This window comes from Colletotrichum gloeosporioides (genome assembly GCF_011800055.1).
Source record: "Colletotrichum gloeosporioides strain Lc1 chromosome Unknown consensus_111, whole genome shotgun sequence".
Lineage (NCBI taxonomy): Eukaryota > Fungi > Ascomycota > Sordariomycetes > Glomerellales > Glomerellaceae > Colletotrichum > Colletotrichum gloeosporioides.
The window spans coordinates 66,045-85,044 of NW_025544756.1; the positions used below are offsets into that span (position 1 = coordinate 66,045).

The 19,000-nt window shown below is 52.7% G+C and overlaps 8 protein-coding genes across 8 annotated transcripts; 5 read left to right on the forward strand and 3 right to left on the reverse strand.

Annotated features, from left to right (window-relative positions):
- Window positions 1-2,013: 2,013 nt before the first annotated feature.
- GCG54_00009430 (Endoglucanase-7) lies at window positions 2,014-2,858 on the forward strand (the record flags this gene model as incomplete). Its single annotated transcript, XM_045409376.1, has 3 exons — window positions 2,014-2,166; window positions 2,193-2,726; window positions 2,787-2,858. The coding sequence occupies 3 exons, from the start codon at window positions 2,014-2,016 to the stop codon at window positions 2,856-2,858; spliced, it is 759 nt and encodes a 252-aa protein (XP_045256795.1).
- A 221-nt stretch (window positions 2,859-3,079) lies between these two features.
- GCG54_00009431 (uncharacterized protein) lies at window positions 3,080-3,895 on the reverse strand (the record flags this gene model as incomplete). The annotated part of the gene is made up of 2 exons (XM_045409377.1): window positions 3,080-3,412; window positions 3,500-3,895. 2 exons carry the CDS (start codon window positions 3,893-3,895, stop codon window positions 3,080-3,082), a joined length of 729 nt encoding a protein of 242 aa, XP_045256796.1.
- Window positions 3,896-4,572: 677 nt separating this feature from the next.
- On the reverse strand, window positions 4,573-5,977 carry GCG54_00009432 (Zuotin; the record flags this gene model as incomplete). Its single annotated transcript, XM_045409378.1, has 2 exons — window positions 4,573-5,613; window positions 5,684-5,977. 2 exons carry the CDS (start codon window positions 5,975-5,977, stop codon window positions 4,573-4,575), a joined length of 1,335 nt encoding a protein of 444 aa, XP_045256797.1.
- A 428-nt stretch (window positions 5,978-6,405) lies between these two features.
- On the forward strand, window positions 6,406-6,855 carry GCG54_00009433 (Mitochondrial zinc maintenance protein 1; the record flags this gene model as incomplete). The annotated part of the gene is made up of 3 exons (XM_045409379.1): window positions 6,406-6,460; window positions 6,517-6,693; window positions 6,758-6,855. The coding sequence occupies 3 exons, from the start codon at window positions 6,406-6,408 to the stop codon at window positions 6,853-6,855; spliced, it is 330 nt and encodes a 109-aa protein (XP_045256798.1).
- A 176-nt stretch (window positions 6,856-7,031) lies between these two features.
- GCG54_00009434 (Pre-mRNA-splicing factor slt-11) lies at window positions 7,032-8,167 on the reverse strand (the record flags this gene model as incomplete). The annotated part of the gene is made up of 2 exons (XM_045409380.1): window positions 7,032-8,072; window positions 8,132-8,167. The coding sequence occupies 2 exons, from the start codon at window positions 8,165-8,167 to the stop codon at window positions 7,032-7,034; spliced, it is 1,077 nt and encodes a 358-aa protein (XP_045256799.1).
- A 2,205-nt stretch (window positions 8,168-10,372) lies between these two features.
- GCG54_00009435 (Sterol 24-C-methyltransferase erg-4) lies at window positions 10,373-11,721 on the forward strand (the record flags this gene model as incomplete). Its single annotated transcript, XM_045409381.1, has 4 exons — window positions 10,373-10,585; window positions 10,651-10,685; window positions 10,758-11,079; window positions 11,146-11,721. 4 exons carry the CDS (start codon window positions 10,373-10,375, stop codon window positions 11,719-11,721), a joined length of 1,146 nt encoding a protein of 381 aa, XP_045256800.1.
- Window positions 11,722-12,754: 1,033 nt separating this feature from the next.
- On the forward strand, window positions 12,755-14,007 carry GCG54_00009436 (Pyruvate dehydrogenase E1 component subunit beta; the record flags this gene model as incomplete). The annotated part of the gene is made up of 2 exons (XM_045409382.1): window positions 12,755-13,129; window positions 13,249-14,007. 2 exons carry the CDS (start codon window positions 12,755-12,757, stop codon window positions 14,005-14,007), a joined length of 1,134 nt encoding a protein of 377 aa, XP_045256801.1.
- A 660-nt stretch (window positions 14,008-14,667) lies between these two features.
- On the forward strand, window positions 14,668-18,808 carry GCG54_00009437 (putative ATP-dependent RNA helicase; the record flags this gene model as incomplete). The annotated part of the gene is made up of 3 exons (XM_045409383.1): window positions 14,668-15,050; window positions 15,107-18,059; window positions 18,128-18,808. The coding sequence occupies 3 exons, from the start codon at window positions 14,668-14,670 to the stop codon at window positions 18,806-18,808; spliced, it is 4,017 nt and encodes a 1,338-aa protein (XP_045256802.1).
- Between the last annotated feature and the right edge of the window lie 192 nt (window positions 18,809-19,000).

Sequence of the window (19,000 nt, forward strand, 5' to 3'; positions counted from 1 at the left end):
GTGGTATGCAGATACTCGAGTTTCAATACAATGACGGAACTGAGCCCGAAATAAGGACTTGGAGCAAGAGCTTTGATTGGTTTTGGAAAGAATATAACAAGACGAAGTCTGCATTGACCACTGCTGCCTCCACGGCCCCCAGTCTGCCTCGTCGATCCCTCGAACCATTTGCCTTCAATCAATAACCCTACGATTAGCCACCAGAGCGCTGCAAGTATCCCGCAGCTTCGTCTGTAACTAACACAATGAGCTTCTCATCTATTTCAGGGGGTTGTATACGTACCATTGAGCACGTGCGACGAAGGAAGACAAGACGTTGCAGCATCCTCGGCTTCAAGGCGAGGCAGTCAGTCTGATGGCGAGATTTCAGATGCCTCCCCCCAGCAATGACACTGGTTCCTCTACTCGTGGCAGGCCTGCACGGCGAGTCCAAGGCACTTCTTCACCTCTTCCTTGCTGCAATTCTGCCTAATGCACTTCATAAGACGCTCCTTATCCGCCTTCGTGCAGAGACACTTGGGGGGGGTGACGGGACAATTGCTGATTTTGGACTCGTTTTTAACGCAAGGCCTCGCGCAGGCAGGGGCGTCGTTCAGCGATTGAGCCGTGGCGATGCCAGCAGCAACGGCAAGAAAGGCGACGATGGAGAATTTCATGATGATTAGGTTACCGGGGCTTGGCTGAAAGGTAAAAAAGATCTCTGTGAGAATAGAAGGTGATCAGATGATTTTTTTTCCTGCGGTAAGATAATCCTGCTGAGTGAAAGAGTCGAGGCAAGATTCCTGGAATCGTGAACGATCTTTATAGTCGTTGAGCGGGCATCTGAGCTTCTTGCGGAACAGCCTGGCCTACCTTGTGGCCTCGGGGCTGGCGTTGAAAGTTCAATAGCGAGCGAAATTTTAACTTCCTGATCAACAGTATATCGAAGTCATTCCCGGTGGAATTATATCTCGGGTGGCGCCAAACCCTGTGACGACAAGCAAATATGGCGGGAGATGGCTTCTAGGTGTGTAAGTCAACCACGGCGATGCTCCAACCACCCGTGTTCGCGGCCGAGAACAAGTAAAAGACTGGCCCGTACACAGTCGAGGAGGTCAGTTGCGGCCATAAAGGTACCACTGTTGTTAGGTCAGTTCATCGGGCTGGCAAAAACTAACGGCCGTGTGACCGATATGTCCATCCACTATCGTGCCCATTATTCTTTATGGCGTCGAACCTAATCGCGAGGTGGGAAAGGGGCTTCCATCCCCGCAGCAGGTTTTACGAACGAAGATGTTATTGAATAGGCTTCTCCCCGCCTCACAACCCTTTCAGCCTAATACGAGGGAGTCGACCGTGTATCACAGGGTGTGCTTCGGCCCCGAATTAGCCTGTTGCCGTGGGTTCAGCCATGTTGAAGGGCACACGTCATTTTTTCATTTTTTATTTTTACTTCACTTTTCACGGCAAGCCTCAGTGGTTCTATCATCATGCGGCAGCTCAACCATCGAGTAGCGGAGACTTCCCGGTTTGAAGTAGGTTGATACCTCGGCGCTGGCAATGCTACGTCCCTTCAGTATTTTCTCTTAGGAGCAACTCACCGGTCTGCCATCGTTAGATCATTTGGGCCGCAATATGTGTTAGAGCTTTGTGATGCGATCGGATACAAGTAACGAAAATTGAGAAGAATGGCAAGGGTAGGTAGGTATGTTACTAGTGCTGATCGGGATGGATTAATACTCTGCCTGGACGGGATAATTCCTCCTCTTCTGCCGGTGCCGGTAACTGGCTGGTTCAATATCAACTTCATGTATCAGCGGAACAATTTTCCAAGTTGAGGAGGGTCACTGCATAAAAAGCCGGTAAAAAGGACCAGAAACACTATGGAAGATGAGGGGGAAATGTACCTGGTGATATCGCTCAGCAATGGCATCTCATCTATTAAAGGAGTCCGTGGTTTTTTCACTCGAACGCAGAAAATCTCACCATCGTTATCCTCGTGACTTCAAGTCGTGTATGACCATAGCTTCCATCATGCGCGTCGAAATCGTGGTTTCTTTGTTGTGGTTGGCGCCCACTGTCTCATGCCACGGTGCAGTCACGAGCTACACCATTGATGGAAAGGTTCACCCAGGGTATGAGGGCTTTGCTCCAGCGACATCTCCGCCGACGATCCAATGGCAATGGGTATTTAAAACCTATGTCTCCCACAGGAAGACCCGCGGTATTACTGGCTGATTCCAAGACCACAGCCCGACTACAACCCCACGATGAACGTCAATGATATAAAAATGCGCTGCAATGGCGGCAGTTCAGCAGACCTGACGGCAACCTTGAAAGTAGGCACCAATATTACAGCTAATTGGAAGCAGTGGACTCATGCTCAGGGTCCTGTGATGGTCTGGCTGTACGATTGCGGTGGCGATTTCAAGAGTTGCAGAGGTGACAAGCAGGCTTGGTTCAAGATCGATCAAATGGGTCTCTGGGGCAGTAATCTCAACAGCGAAAATTGGGGGACAGCAATCGTGCTTAAGCAGCTCAAATGGTCGAACAAGATACCCAGTAACCTCAAGCCTGGAAAATACCTCCTTCGACACGAATTGCTCGCTCTCCACCAAGCCAATACCCCTCAATTCTACGCCGAGTGTGCGCAAGTTGTGATAGAGGGATCCGGCACGGCGCAGCCTCCATCTCCCTTCATGAAAAGCATACCAGGATACGCGCCGCAGAATGACCCTGGCATCACCGTGAGTGGCTAATCTTAGAAAGTTTCAACCGCGGCTAATGCAAACTTCGTGTATTTCCAGATCGACATATACCAAGGAGGACGCACGTCTTATGACCCGCCCGGGGGTGCTGTGTGGTCTGGATTCGAATAGCTGTCATCACACCACCGTCTTGAATCAGTTGGAATGGTTCTCATTACTGCTTGCTCGAAACGCTATTCCTAGCATTCGTGTTCTATAAACCCTGTCTCACACCGAAGACCCAAAACGTTTTCGTAAATGGGCGGCTATCTACAAGATGAAGCTGAATGATATCGTTGGCCCTCTTTCCCCATCATTTTTGTTGTTAGCCTCGCCTTCAACATGTCTGTCAGTCAGTTGCGGACCTCGTCGGCACAGGGTCCTAGTCCTCCTTGGCCGGGAGGCAAATCTCCGTTGTTGCTGAAGACGAGATTTGGTCGTCCTGAAGGACAAGACTTGGTTTTATTTGGACCAGGAAAGCCGGGTATGATGTTGCATGCTGGGGTATTCGTGTTCGTCTTGACGTAGAGCCAGCCGTTGCAGCCCTCTGGAACACTCTGGTGACAAACGGCGCAACAGTCCTGGGGGCTCTGGGCCGACGTCAACGTAAAGTTCCAACCGACGCCGTTGTCGATGCCTATCCAATTAACGTCGCGAAGGAACTTGGATGAGTTGCATTCAGGGGCCTGCCGTACTAATTAGCAACCGAATGATGATGGCATGAGTACGAAACCAATATAGGCGGGCCCGCAGAGGAAAGGTGGCTGGCTTACTGGGGCGAGAGTAGAGGAGGGTGTTGGGAGGGGGATGGAGGACGAAATCTCGGGTGTGGAAGTCGTCGGCGTGCCTTCGCTTCCCGGAGAATTGGGCGGAGGCCATTGTGCCTTCAGAATGGCCTTAATAATGACGACAGGAAGGACAGTGGCCAACAGTAGTAAGGCGACGATGGAGATTAGCATCTTGTTGTGACGGGCCAGACTTTGGCAGAAAGCCTTTAAAGCTCCTGGATTGTCCTGGGGCGGTTGGGCTACTGAATTGTCCCGGGCCGGTTCAACGACGCCGTCGTTGCCAGTTCCTAGGTTGTCCATCTGTATGACCTCGGGGGCATCGTGTACCACGACTTGAGGCGCTGAGTTGGGGTCGAATTCCGCATATTGATTTTGAGCCATCGCGGGGGCCTTGTGCGGCGCTGTTGTTAATTTTGTTGTTGTTTTGATCTGGATAGGAGGAAAATATGGGAGCTGTCAATGGTGAAGGCAGTGAGAAGGGTGAAGGTGGAAGAGGTCGGGAAGCAGAAAGGTGAAGAAGGCCTGAGCTGAAGGTTGCGGAAGGCGCGAGTAGCTCTCTTCCTCCTTGCTATATGTCATGACTTTTCAAGGGAGGTACGAACATTGCAAGTGAGGGTGATGATGAGACGGAAGGCAAAAGGGAACCACGGAGGCCAAGGGCAAAAAACAGAACGGAGACAATCAAGAAAGCAGTTGAGAAAACAACAGGAAGAGAACAATGCCTGGCTGTGTGAGTCTCCTATGCTTCGCCCACATGTTGCTTTGCCTTTCTTTGAAAGTCCAGCCAGGATAACCCCCCCCCTTGTTACAGCTCAAGGCCAACAGGAAGGAACGATGCCATTGTCACAATGAGCCTGGACTAAGGTACGCTTACTTTTCACACACGGTCACAGGCTCCATACCCAAGGCCAAGTGTATTGAAAGATGTCCATCTTTCGTCGACTCTATTTCCTCTAACTGTGTTTTTCGCCGCTGGTCCCCCATCATAAGGTGTTTTTCATCTTGGTCATGCCCAGTCATATCATCTTCTTCAATGACTTCCTCAGCCCACCATTCTACTAGGCCAGGGTCTTGGCATCCCCATCCTTAAGCTTTCCAGCACCAACCAGTCTCTTGACCTCCTCGCTCCAAACGCTCTTGATCTCATCGGCAACCTTAAGGCCGTTGAGCTTGTTGGCCAGAGCTGCAATCTCATCGGTATCAATCTTGCCCTGGACAAGCTCAACGTCACCCAAGACGTTATCGATCGTCGCAGGCGAGGCCTCGCCCGGTACGAAGTAGTTCGCCTCCTTGACGGAACCCTTGAGAGCACGCTTGTTCTTCTTGAGAGCGCTCTTGGCAGCCTCCTTGGCTTTCTTGGACGCTTCGCGATCCTGCTTGGCCTTCTCCTCGGCCTCCTTGGCCGCCTTCTCTTCAGCCTCCTTCTTCAGGCGCGCATCCTCCACAGCCTTTTTCTCGGCGGCCTCCTTGTCAAGTCTCTTCTTGTTCTTCGCAGCGTTGGCTTCCTGTCTGAAACGCTTGATACGCTCGTCGCCGGCAGAGCAGTCGTCGAGCAGCTTGCGGAGACGAGCATTGTCCTCAGCCTTCTTCTTCTTGCGGGCGTTGGCATTCTTGCGCTCAGTGTGACGCTTCTGATCTCTGTTCTCATTATCGTCGGGGACATCCTCATCCAAGTACTCAAACGTCCTCCAGCTCTCGAAATTGTACCAGAAGTTGTAAAACTCCTCGACTTCGTCCTTGGTAGACTTGTCATCGCCGAATGTGGGAACAGGTTGGATTGTAGAGAAACGTGACTCGGACTTGAAGACATTGCCCCAAAGCTTGTAGAAGTTGCCCTTGGCAAGCTGCTTTTTGGTGGGAGGGTCGACATCGGCCTTCTCGTCAACCGAGTCGAACTGGCGACGCTTGACAGGGTCAAGGAGTACCTCGGTGGCCTTCTGAATGCACTTGAAGAAGTTGTCGTCGTCGACGACACCGGCAGCAGCCTTCTTATCAGGGTGGTGTTTGAGGACCTTCTTGCGATGGGCGCGCTTGATCTGATCCTCCGTAGCCTTCCAGCGGTACTTGGTAATGCCCAGAACTTCGTAGTGATCTTGATTCTGTAGAGGCAAACCATGTCAGCGATCATTCCGTATATGCATGAGTCCACGAGTAGGCCAAGCCACCCACCTTCCAGTCCTTGGCATCGCGTTGGAGGAGCATGGGGTCCTCCGGCTCGCTAATGTCGCTGTCATCATCGTTCTCGACCTTTTTAGCGGCCTCTTGAGCCTGGATACGGTCGTCTTCGGAGAAAGTGCGCTTGTGGCGGGCGCGGCGGGCATGAGCCAGGAAGTGAGGGCCGACAGGCTCAAGGCTGCGCTGAGTGGCAGCGGAGACCGAACCAACGGCCTTGAAGTCCTTCTCAGCCGACCAGCCCTCGGGGAGGGCCGGAAGAGAATGTGCGACAATGGAAGCAGAAGCCATTCCGTCGATTTTGAAGACTCGAGGGGCTCAACCGTAGGTGTCGTGGAAGGGGGGAAGTTGATGGGATGTCGTCGCTTGGAGGGAAAATTCAGGAGCGTGGGGCCTTATTTTCCCCCCCCCTCTCTCCAAAAAAAAAAATTAATTAATTAAACAACTACGTGGAGGGGTGAGGTGTCAGTGCACCGACGGGGCGGGTGTGGACCTAGCGCCTCCAGCAGCCTTTTATTTCTTCTCATACGCTTACTGATGACGGAGGCTGTTGAGTTATCACAATCAGGAATCTGTTTCGTTCGCCTGCGGTTTCCTTTGTAATTGGAGAAAGTCAGACTTGATATCCTTGACACCGAAAAAGCCAGAATACCTATTGCAATCACAACTTTCTGACCGAAGCGGGCCGATTCCTCGTTCCTATTGACGTGGAAACCATCATGTCCGTTCCCGCATATCGACATCTCTGGCGCGCTGCGAGAATCGCCTTTAAGGGTACGGAAACGGTCTTCATGCTAAATACAGAAACCCACTGATGTTTGAAACTACAGGGGACGACCGCGTTCTCACCGCCGCAAGACAGCAAATCCGCCAGGGTTTCCGCGACCAAGCCTCCCTGGCACCTTCAGATCCTTCCCTAAGACAGGCCATTGAGAAAGCCGAGGATATTGCGAAGATCCTTAGACAAAATATCGTCCAGGGGAAGCAAGACGAAGCCCGTATATACAGTACGTGATGCGATTCCCAAGCCATTTTCTGTTCCCAGCGCATTATTGACTCTCTCATTCTCAGAGCTGCGGATTCACGAAGACACTGAACGCGGTGACAACGATTCCGTTAAGACGGCCGGTGGTAGTCAGGGAATGACGGGCGGATGTGGCTGCAACTAAGAGACAATGATCCACGTGTATAGAGGGGGTGCTTGTAATTTTGTAAAGTAGACAATGATACCCTGGTTAATGGTATAAATCCGCCTCGATTCAATCCCCAAGGCCGCCGTAAAAGTGTTCCCGCACGCAGACTCCCGGACTCCGATCGAATTCTTCATTGCCAAAATGATCACTTTCTAATCGCCCTGAAGACTCGCATATCGGGGGCCATCGTCTGCACCCGGCGGCGGCGCAACCACAACTGAAGCTGCTGGCTGGGCGGTGTCTCCAGCACCAGACCTATCTGTGATTTGTTTCCGCCCGGGCTGGCCGCCCCCGCGCGAACGACCTTGTCGCAGGCGAGCATCCATGAGCATCTGGGTTCGCTGCTCCTTGTCCATCGTGCCAAGAGCCTTGGGAACACCCCATCGAACGCGCAAAGGGCAACCGGCGATGACAGCCCGACCCTGGCACGTCGCCGCTGCCTTTTCTGCAGCCTCTCTTGTCTCGTAGTTGACGAATGCGCAGTGTGACATGTGTGAACAGACCAGACTCTTGATTTTGCCATGGACTTTGAAGAAATCGCGAATCTTGTGCTCAGGCAGGTCGTCTTCCACTCCGGTCACGAAAAGAGACATGATGTTCTTATCAGCCGGCGGCATGTAGTCTTGGGGTCCCGGCGGCAGCTGCGCTGCACTAGGGAAGGTCTGCTTGGCTCTGCCGGAACGGGCGCCGATGGCTGCGGCGGCTCTGGAGTCTCTGGTTCGAATCGGTCCAGGGCCACCAACTCCAGCGCCCACGGCGGGGTTACCTCCAATCCCTTCTCCTGGACCGGCACCCGAGCCGGATGCAGAAGCCAAACCCAACTGCTGTTCGCCGTCCAAGCCATCCACCGGTCGGCCCTTTCGAAAATAAGGCTTGCTGGCAGCTAACCTCCTTAAAAGCTCTCGAGCCTTGTCGTCGGTCTTCTCATACTCCTCCACCCCGGCGCGGCCTTCCTCAATGGCACGCTCGTTGTTTTGCGCGAAGTATTCGCGGTTGATATCGGAGGATGGGCCTGGGGCTACCATTTTCAGAGCAGCATCGCGAACGACGATGGGGAGGCCGAAAGACAGGTCGAGCATACATGCTTGGCAGCAATTCTTCAAACGTGCGCATGTAAGGCAGATATTCGTTCGTTTCTTCCGGCCGTGGGCTCGATCGGCGCTCCAGCTAAACACAGTGAATGGTCTTGTGCACTGTGACGCGAAATAAATTTAGCAAATCAAGTCGACAATGGGTGTGAAAAGTATCTTACCAATTTGCATTCCGCACCATAATCCTCCTTGAGCATTTTGACGTAAGGGTTCTCTGGCAGGCAGTTCTCGCATACGGAGGGGAAATCTGTTGACTCCCAACCGGATCGATTTAGATCCTGCTTGATTTGGGGTGGCATGGCACCTTAGAAGCGCGACCTCCGCGCAGTCGATCGAGGACGATTAGGAATACGGGCCAGCGTTTGGCTTTTCTTGCTGATAGTGATGTCGTAGGAATCCTGATTGTGGCGGCGAGGTGGCAGAAGTTGTTTTGCGGCTGGGGAACGGAACCCGGGAGGTACCTGAGGCAAGGATACCCCAGTGACGCTTACTCTTAAGCTCTTAAGAATCTTACCAACAAAAAGCACGTGACCTACCATATCATCTAGTGATCTGTAGCGACGGTTTACATATTATCGTTGAACACGTTCACTCCATAGTCCTTCAGATTTATGCCTTGTTTTTCTTTTCTTTTTCTTTGCGCCTGAAGAAATAGAATCTCAATTTCGGGTCGCGAACAAAGCAACTACCATGCCGTTGCTGTGAGCATGCTTGTCAATTATCCATAGTACGTTCCGAAAAGGCGCTGTGGCTTTCTGCTGCGACACTCGCTGAAATAGCTGTTCGACGCCTACATCGTGAAATACATACGCCGAGCTGTAGGTAGGGACGGTCTCTGCATCGGTTGCGCCTACCACCGGTGGTTTCATGGGAGACCGCCAAAGTTTTCTCTGTCTCTGCGGCTATACTTCCTGTGAACTTGATTACTCCCATCTAAAGCGATAGTAGCCACAGCGACGATGAGGACGAGGACGAGGACCAATATAACGATTACGACGACAACAATAGAAGCGACAACGACGACGACGACGATGGTGGTAAAGTGGTTAGAGCATAGCCTCAGGAAAAGTAGTGGCTCTAGCACAGGAAAAATAGGCGATCTCTTTCATGGACCTCGCATTGTTTTTGCCTCCTATACGTTGACAATTGCTGCAATGTCCAGCACTACTGCACAGCATGCAAGTCAGATACGTGGTAAGTGGACGAACCTGCGACTTGATGCACCGTTCAGATCAGGTGCTTTTCACTGCTTACTGGCTGGTCTCATCCTCAGACTCGCGACTTTCGATATCAGTTCGAACGAAGACGAAACAAGGTGGATGCCACGCTTTTAGGTTTACCACTTGGAAGCGCCGCGTCACGCACTTGAACGTGCCGGCTTTAACTGACTCTAGCGGCTCATTCTGCAAGCTCGGGAGCCTGCATAATTCTGAATCCCATGGATAACGAGATAAAACATCGGGTAGGCCAAGAGCAGAGAGGAGGTCAAGGACAACTTCGAGGTAGCGGGTGGCACATGCCAGCGCGACGTGGTGGCTGCATGGCCACCCTCCTGTCGTGAGATGAGGCTTCGAGTTCGTATTCGGCTTGAACAGGCCAACCCCGGGTCCCTGCTCTACTGTCCGAGCCGGCGTGCATTTACTGCCCGTCACACCGTGAATTCATCGCCTGCTGAGCCAATGTGAAGCAGTAGTGCTAAGGTAGGTACAAAACACGCTCATGTTCAATGTTTATTGGTCAATTGCCGGGAAACTTGTCCAGACAGCACCAGATAATTCGTTGTACGTGGTTGGATGTTAGGCTTCTGTCAGATAGGGACCCTTGCATCAACATGTCACCTTTACTTTCACGTAATACCCTGCCACCTACGGATACCCGACTGCGGCGGTAGTAGTAGCTCCTGGGTGACAGGAGACTCGCTCCCTTCTTAGCAATGAGGTATCGAGAGCATCTAACTGTTTAGAGGGCCATCCGGATGCTGCTGCTAGTCGGTCAAGTGGGGACGCCCCCCAGGAATGTACCTTGCAACTTACCTTATCTCGCTGCTGTACACATGTACCTTACCACCTTACCTTACCTGACCTACCGAGGCGGTCACAGTGTTGGTGGGCGTGGGCGCGGAAGTGAATTTTACATGGCCAAAACAGAGAGAAACAATCTCCCATGCCGCCTCGACTTGCCCGCCGCTCTCCTTTTCCAGCCGAAAAGGGGGGAAAAAAAACGAGAGAAAAAGCCCAACACCCCCGCTCACCCTTGTGTGCGAAGCTGCTGAATCCTGGCTTTCTCACTCTCTTGCTCTCTCTTCCTTTCTCCTACTGAAGTTCTCAACTGTCTCGAGAGTTTCGTCGCTTCACAGGCTATTGATTGCACCTAGCTTCTCCACGTAAACCTCAACATCCGTCATGGTTTCCTCAACGAGCAACAACCTCGAGCGCGAGGATCACGCTCGCGATGCCCAATTCAACAAGGCCCTCCACGGTGACAGTGCAAAGGCGACTGGTGGTCTTGCCGCCATGTTCAGCAAGGGCCGCGATGCTAAGCAGGCTGCTGTCGACGAGTATTTCAAGCACTGGGACAACAAGGCCGCTAAGGACGAGACCGCTGAGGAGCGAGCCGTATGTTGAGTTCCCACGCCCGGACGTTGCGATTAAGCATAGACTGACCCGCTACTCTCCGATAGTCTAGAACAGCCGAGTACGCGACTTTGACCAGACAGTACGTTCACGATGCCCACATGCCTCCATGTCTTCCAGATCATGACGCCGCCTAACTCTCGCCGTTTCTCAGCTACTACAACCTTGCAACCGACCTCTATGAGTATGGTTGGGGCCAATCCTTCCACTTTTGCCGCTTCTCTCACGGCGAGCCCTTCTACCAGGCGATTGCTCGCCATGAGCACTACCTCGCCCACCAGATCGGCATCAAGGAGGGTATGAAGGTTCTTGATGTTGGATGTGGTGTTGGTGGACCTGCGCGCGAAATCGCCAAGTTCACCGGCTGCCACGTCACCGGTCTGAACAACAACGACTACCAGATCGACCGAGCAACCCACTACGCCACCAAGGAAGGTCTGGCGAGCCAACTCAAGTTCGTCAAGGGAGACTTCATGGTTAGTCGTACTACCCTTATTTCCAATCCTCATTAATTACTGGATCAACTAACCGTCCGTTCTCAGCAAATGTCTTTCCCGGACAACTCGTTCGACGCCGTCTATGCTATCGAAGCCACGGTTCACGCTCCTAGCCTGGAGGGTATTTACAGCGAAATCTTTCGCGTTCTTAAGCCCGGCGGCGTCTTTGGTGTCTACGAGTGGTTAATGACGGACAAATACGATAACGATAACCTGGAGCATCGCGAAATTCGACTTGGTATCGAGCAGGGCGACGGTATCTCTAATATGTGCAAGGTCTCGGAGGGTCTTGAAGCCATGAAGGCCGCAGGCTTTGAGATGCTCCATCACGAGGATCTTGCCGACAGGCCCGACCCCATGCCGTGGTACTGGCCCCTGTCTGGTGACGTGCGATACATCCAGTCTGTCTTTGACATCTTCACCATCGTGCGGATGACGAAGTGGGGACGAACCATTATGCACAACCTCATTGGAGGCTTGGAGGCTATCAAGCTTGCCCCCGCCGGGACCATGAAGACGGCAAACAGTTTGGCGGTGGCAGCTGACTGCTTGGTTGCTGGTGGAAAGGATCACCTATTCACCCCCATGTATCTCATGGTTGGCAAGAAGCCTGCCTACTGAGGAGCTGGCGATATAGAATACTCATCGCAGAAAGAAAGAAGGAATAAAACGAATGGGAAGAGTAGAGGTCATGACATTGCAACTCGTTGTAGGAGAGTATATTATATCACCACCTGTAGCATAATTGTAATTACGAAGAGAAGTCACTCATAATATGAAGCACTTACACTCAGGCGTGCTGCCTCCGATCTCTAGGATGTTGTGCGACGCAGTTTGAAAGATGCACATCTCAACCGGAGTAACCAAGCGGAGGACAACCTTCTAGTGATATCTTGACTCGCTCGTGATTCTAGGGCAGAACTTCGTCACGTTGAGGTACTATCGGAATAGTTTGACAATGACAATGCAAGCACCGATCCGTTGTGATGGGTCGTAACATGCCTAGCTACCCACCACCCGCCACATTGAAACACTCGAAAGCTATGTCCGATGGGAACTCAGTCGGGACTGACAAAGTCCGACAGTGGACCAGCGCAGACCACCGCTCTAAATGGTGTCCCGCCATCTCACTCGCAGTTCGGATGGAAACGGGTGGCAGCGGTCGTAATACTGTTGGAGCTCGAACTGGAGCTCGTCGGGATTAAATCGGACCTGCTTTGTGGTTCAGAGAATGGATCGATGGCTCCCTAGCCGGATGCTTGATTGGCCGACAAAAAAGGCGCGGCCGATTATCTAATGCGCAGGGAGAGCGCTAGTCCAGATACGGGATAGCCCCACGTCCAAGGCCTCCCCAACGCTGTTGTTTGGCAGCTCGCCGCAATTCAACGGACTCAACGCCCATAGAGCTAAGTAAAAAAAAAAAAAAGCTGCGAAATCCCTCGACAGCTCCGGTCACACTCCCATCCCTCTCCCTCCGACGCCCAACTTCAACCCTCGTCGTTGGCCATCAGTACTCCCGTGCTTGCGGCCGTTGACTGTCCGCCTACTTGCTCTTTTCTGAAATTGCAATTGGAATTTTCATCTGGGAACACCGGTTTTCCACTTGCGACCTCTGCGCCTCAAGTCAACCCGCACGCCGAAAACTCAATTCGCCATGTCCCGATTTCTCCGTCCCGCAGCTCGCCTGGCGGTCTCGTCCAGAGCTGCTGCTCTGCGCTCCTCTGCCATTTCCCAGTTCGCCAGCCGACCCGCGGCTTTCGCCGTTCAGACAAGGACGTATGCCGATGCCAAGGGAACCAAGGACTACACTGTTCGTGAGGCCCTGAACGAGGCCCTCGCCGAGGAGCTCGAATCCAACGACAAGGTCTTCGTTCTTGGCGAGGAGGTTGCTCAGTACAATGGCGCGTACAAGGTTACAAAGGGTCTCTTGGATCGTTTCGGAGATAAGCGTGTCATCGACACGCCCATCACTGAGAGTGGTTTCTGCGGTCTCGCTGTCGGCGCTGCTCTGAGTGGACTGCACCCTGTGGTACGTGGATATTTCCTTCTTCCTGCTGATTGAATCGATGGTTGGCTCTTGCGTCCTTGACGAGAGTGCCTCCTTGAAGACCCGAACTCTTATCTCTAACTTGTGTTCCCTCCTAACAGTGCGAGTTCATGACCTTCAACTTCGCCATGCAAGCCATCGACCAGATTGTCAACTCTGCCGCCAAGACCCTCTACATGTCGGGTGGTATTCAGCCCTGCAACATCACTTTCCGTGGTCCCAACGGCTTTGCCGCTGGTGTCGCTGCGCAGCACTCACAGGACTACTCTGCGTGGTACGGCAGCATCCCCGGCCTGAAGGTTGTTTCCCCGTGGAGCGCCGAGGACGCCAAGGGTCTTTTGAAGGCCGCCATCCGCGACCCCAACCCTGTAGTCGTTCTCGAGAATGAGCTCATGTACGGCCAGACCTTTCCCATGTCAGAGGCTGCCCAGAAGGACGACTTTGTTCTCCCCTTCGGCAAGGCCAAGATCGAGCGTTCTGGCAAGGACCTGACCATTGTCACCCTTTCGCGCTGCGTTGGCCAAACCTTGGTTGCAGCCGAGAACCTGAAGAAGAAGTATGGTGTTGAGGTCGAGGTCATCAACTTGCGCTCCATCAAGCCTTTGGACGTTGAATCTATCGTAAAGTCTGTGAAGAAGACTCATCGCCTTCTCTCGGTGGAGTCTGGCTTCCCCGCCTTTGGCGTTGGCTCCGAGATCCTGGCCCTGACCATGGAATATGCCTTCGACTACCTCGACGCCCCTGCTCAGAGAGTCACTGGTGCCGATGTTCCTACGCCCTATGCCCAGGGTCTTGAGGAGATGAGCTTCCCTACCGAGCAGATCATCGAGGACTACGTCGCAAAGATGCTGCGTCTCTGAGGAATCATACGAAATCAATGAAGGTGTGGGTGCCGGTGTGCTACTTGATGCGACGCTTCACGAGATGGGACGCGGTTCATAATGGGATGTTGAGCTTGATAGACTCGGGGGAAGCTTGTACTTGTATGTTGCTCAGTTGTCATATATACATCTCATACCCTGAGAGCGCAACTAGTCGTGAAGGATCACCTGTAGACAACTGGCTTGGCCAACCCGCCTGGCTGTGCGTTGGGGGGCAGGAATTGTGGGCGCATTGACGGAAGGCCCAGCCATGTGTCCAGAGAGGATGGGTCAGTGACTGCTCTGGATTCTAGGGTTGTGAGTGCAAATGCGAGACGCTCGTCGGTAATCTATCCCTCCAGGAACTCACTAAAAGGACGAGGCTTTGTGCGATCTGATAGAATAGCGCAGCATATGCAGGATGGTGAGCGGGAATGATGGAGGCTCTTGTGAGGTGTATCTCGGGAGCCTAAGTGTCCGCAAAGCTAGCCACTGTTATTGGGCTCGGTAACAAACGTGTCGGCCAGGCTATTCGGTTCGTGGCTTGCCCGACGTGCCGCATAACTTGAGTCCAGTACCTGTAGTCTCGTTTCTTGTCGTCTACATGTCCCTAAAAGCCAAAGTGTCAACATCTCGCTGTTGTTTTGCCGGAGTCAAGAGATGAGGCACCTAGCGACCGCCCCACGCGCCGTCACCAACCCCACCTACCCTAAGCGTACTAAGGCAGTCTGCCTTACCAGGGAGCTCGGACTAGCTACTTTGCCCGATTGCATCACCACCACAACCTCATCTTGCCTACACACCAGCGCAAAGTCGTCTTGTTTGTGCGTTGTACCGTCATTCAAGATGGCTTCTGATCTGGCTAAGGCCACTCAGGGTCTATCTCTTGAAAAAGACGCCTTCGACATCGATGATATTCTGTTCGAGCAGCGACCACGCAAACGAGTCAAACAGAATGTGTCGGAGCTCAGGACACGCCTTGAGAACAAGTTTCTTACGCCTACCACAGAATTCTCACCAATTTGGCTCAGCCGACTCCAACAGTAAAGTCTAAATATTGGTCATCGTCTCTTTCTTGTTGCTAACTTGATCTCTCTAGACGCTGGGACTGCCCTGTGGACTACACTGAGCTGTTCAAGATTGGTCAACCTCAGACCCGAACCGTGACACGATTTCAGAGGCATGGTCTAGAGGGCAGAGTGACAGGCTACAAAAATGTGACTGTCCCTGCCAATAGTGCCACGGCGAAGAACTCTACTTCATTCCTGCGCAAGCCAGCCAGCAGAGCTGACTTCGTACGAGGTGCCGCTGGCTTTTTCCCTTTTGCTCCCGGTGGTTTGGAGGGCATCGAGGCCACGGCCGCTCTCGAGGACCAGGTACATCGAGCTGGCGTGGGTGATGATGCAGCACCCTCGAGCAGGCTCGAGAGAGTAATCAAACTTGGCGAGGGCGGGCTGCTCGAAGTTGCCCCCGGCCTCAATCGCGGTATTGACGTCAGCATGAAAAAGATTAATGAGGATGAGGCCAGGGCAGTGGAGCAAGAGCTGGACCAAGAGCCTGAGGAGGCGCCGGAAGTTGAAGAGCCGGCAAGCGAAGCTCAAACAAATGGCGAAAGGGATCCTGAGTCCGACGAGGAAGACGGCGAGGACATCGATGCTATCTTGCCTGTTGAGTTCCCGGCTTTGGAGCCACACGGTACCCTTACAGCGTCAAGTGCTAGGAAGGCTGGACGAGAATGGGCCCATATGGTCGACATCAAGAGAGAGATCCCAAATTTCAGGGAGCTAGTGCCCGACATGGCAAGAGACTGGCCCTTCGAGCTCGACACTTTTCAAAAGGAAGCCATCTATCATCTCGAAAACGGCGATTCTGTCTTTGTCGCTGCACATACTTCAGCGGGCAAGACTGTCGTCGCCGAGTATGCCATCGCCCTCGCTTCAAAGCACATGACGAAGGCCATCTATACCTCACCCATCAAGGCTTTGAGCAACCAAAAGTTCCGTGACTTCCGCCAAACATTCGATGAGGTGGGAATCCTGACCGGCGACGTCCAGATCAACCCAGAGGCAAGCTGTCTAATCATGACTACGGAGATTCTGCGCAGTATGCTCTATAGAGGGGCAGATTTGATACGGGATGTTGAGTTCGTTATCTTTGATGAGGTGCACTACGTCAATGATTTTGAACGCGGTGTCGTCTGGGAGGAGGTCATTATCATGCTTCCAGAGCACGTCACGCTCATCCTGTTATCTGCTACTGTACCCAACACCTACGAGTTCGCTTCTTGGGTTGGAAGGACAAAGCAGAAAGACATCTACGTCATCTCCACCCCAAAGCGCCCCATTCCACTTGAACACTACCTCTGGGCTGGCAAAAACATACACAAGATTGTGGACTCCGACAAGAAATTCGTCGAAAAAGGGTGGAAGGAAGCCAACCAGGCCATTCAAGGCAAGGACAAGCCGAAGGCCCTGGAAACGACCAACTCGGCGCGCGGGGGCGGTGTTGCTGGCCAGAGAGGAGGCCAGAGAGGTGGAGCACAGCGCGGCGGGCAGCGCGGCGGTCCTCGGGGTGGTGGAGGCCAGCAAAGAGGACGTGGCGGACCACCACGTGCCAGCCATGCACCAGGCCATCTAGGACGGACTGGTCGTCAAGGCGGCTTCACATCGGCTGCTCAGGACAAGAATCTCTGGGTTCATCTTGTGCAATTTCTCAAGAAGTCCAATTTGCTACCTGGCTGTATCTTTGTCTTCTCGAAGAAACGGTGCGAGGAAAATGCTGATGCACTTAGCAACCAGGACTTCTGCACCGCCGCCGAGAAGAGTGCGATTCATATGACTATTGAGAAGTCAATCGCCAGATTGAAGCCGGAAGACCGAGTCCTCCCTCAAATAATCAGACTGAGGGAACTCTTGTCGAGGGGTATTGCAGTTCACCATGGAGGCCTTCTACCCATTGTCAAAGAGATTGTCGAGATTCTCTTCGCCCAGACTCTCGTTAAAGTGCTATTTGCAACGGAAACATTTGCCATGGGTCTCAACTTGCCAACTCGAACTGTCGTCTTTTCAGGTTACCGGAAACACGATGGTCATTCGTTCCGAAATCTACTTCCCGGTGAATACACGCAAATGGCTGGTCGGGCAGGGCGCCGAGGCCTGGACACTGTTGGTTCAGTTATCATTGTTCCGCCAGGTGGCGATGAGGCCCCCCCAGTTGTTGATCTCCAGAAGATGATCTTGGGAGAGCCATCGAAGCTTAGATCCCAATTTCGACTCACTTACAACATGATTCTCAACTTGTTGCGAGTGGAGGCACTCAAGATTGAAGAGATGATTAAGCGCAGCTTTTCAGAACACGCCACACAACAGCTGCTGCCGGAGCATGAGAAAGCCGTCAAGGTTTCGGAGGCCGACCTGGCCAAGATCAAGCGGGACTCATGCAATACCTGCGACGCATCAATTGATGACTGCCACCAAGCCTCTCAAGACTACAAAGTGCTGACCGAGGAGATGTATAAGTTCCTCCTTGGCATCCCTATCGGTCGCAAGATGTTCAGCCAGTCGCGTCTGATTGTGTACAATAGAGATGGCATCCGTACACCGGGCATTCTGTTGTCGGACGGGGCAACAAACAAGGGCCCACAGGGCAGTCCGACTCTGCATGTATGCGAGATCAGACTCATAAGGGAAACTCGGGACTCGACCGACCTTCTACCATTCATTCCGGCTTTTCGCAGATATCTGACGCCGCTCCCACAGGCGAAGAAGCACATTCGCATTAAGACCTTGCATGTGCCCCTGGGCGACGTGGAGTGCCTCACCAGGTACGTGACGAAAGGTATCGTGCCAGAGATCTTCCAGAGTGGCGAGAAGTACATCAAGGCAAAGGACAGACTCCACTCGATCTGTCGGTCATGGGACGACCTGTGGGATGAGATGGACCTTTCAAAGATCAAAAACCTGCAATTCCAGGAGATGATGAAGAAACGAAAGGATGCTGAGCTCACTGCATCGTCGTCTCCATCAGTGTCCTGTGGACAGTTCTTGAAGCATGTAAGTGACATCTATTTTACAAAGGCACATTGACGACGAGCGACTACTAACGCTATATGAACAAACAGTTCGCGATGTGTCATGATCAGTGGCTCATCAAGGAGCATATTTCTCAGTTGCGCCAGTCTCTGTCGGACCAGAATCTACAGCTGCTTCCCGACTATGAGCAACGAATTCAAGTGCTGAAGCAACTTCAATTCATCGACGAGAGTTCCAGGATTCAGCTCAAGGGCAAGGTAGCTTGCGAAATCCATTCAGGCGATGAACTCGTCCTGACGGAGCTAATCTTAGACAACGTGCTCGCAGACTACGAGCCGGCCGAGATTGCAGCTTTGCTTTCTGCCTTCGTATTTCAGGAGAAGACTGACTCACAGCCAAATTTGACCGGAAATCTTGAGCGTGGCAAGGACACCATCATTGCTATTAGCGAGAAGGTTAACGAGGTTCAAACGCTGTACCAGGTCATCCAAGCCGCGGACGATTCCAATGACTTCATATCTCGTCCTAGGTTCGGTCTGATGGAGGTGGTCTATGAATGGGCGAGAGGCATGAGTTTCAAAAACATCACCGACCTCACAGACGTGCTCGAGGGCACAATCGTGCGAACCATCACGCGGCTTGACGAGACATGCCGCGAGGTCAAGAATGCTGCTCGTATCATCGGCGATCCGGAACTGTATCAGAAGATGCAGACTGCACAGGAGATGATCAAGCGGGATATTACAGCAGTAGCCAGTTTGTACATGTAGGAAATAAAATATTCGACATGCCTCAAGTCTAATGATAATACGCGTTGGCCGACGAGTTGCCTGAGTCTCGATTAAAACCACAAGAATGCTGCCGCGGCACATAGCCTTCCTACAGAAGACTATTTCTCGTGACGATGTGTGTTCGTGAGCTCATTCCTTCAGTATTCTTCTCGCGTGTGCCAAATTCCCCAA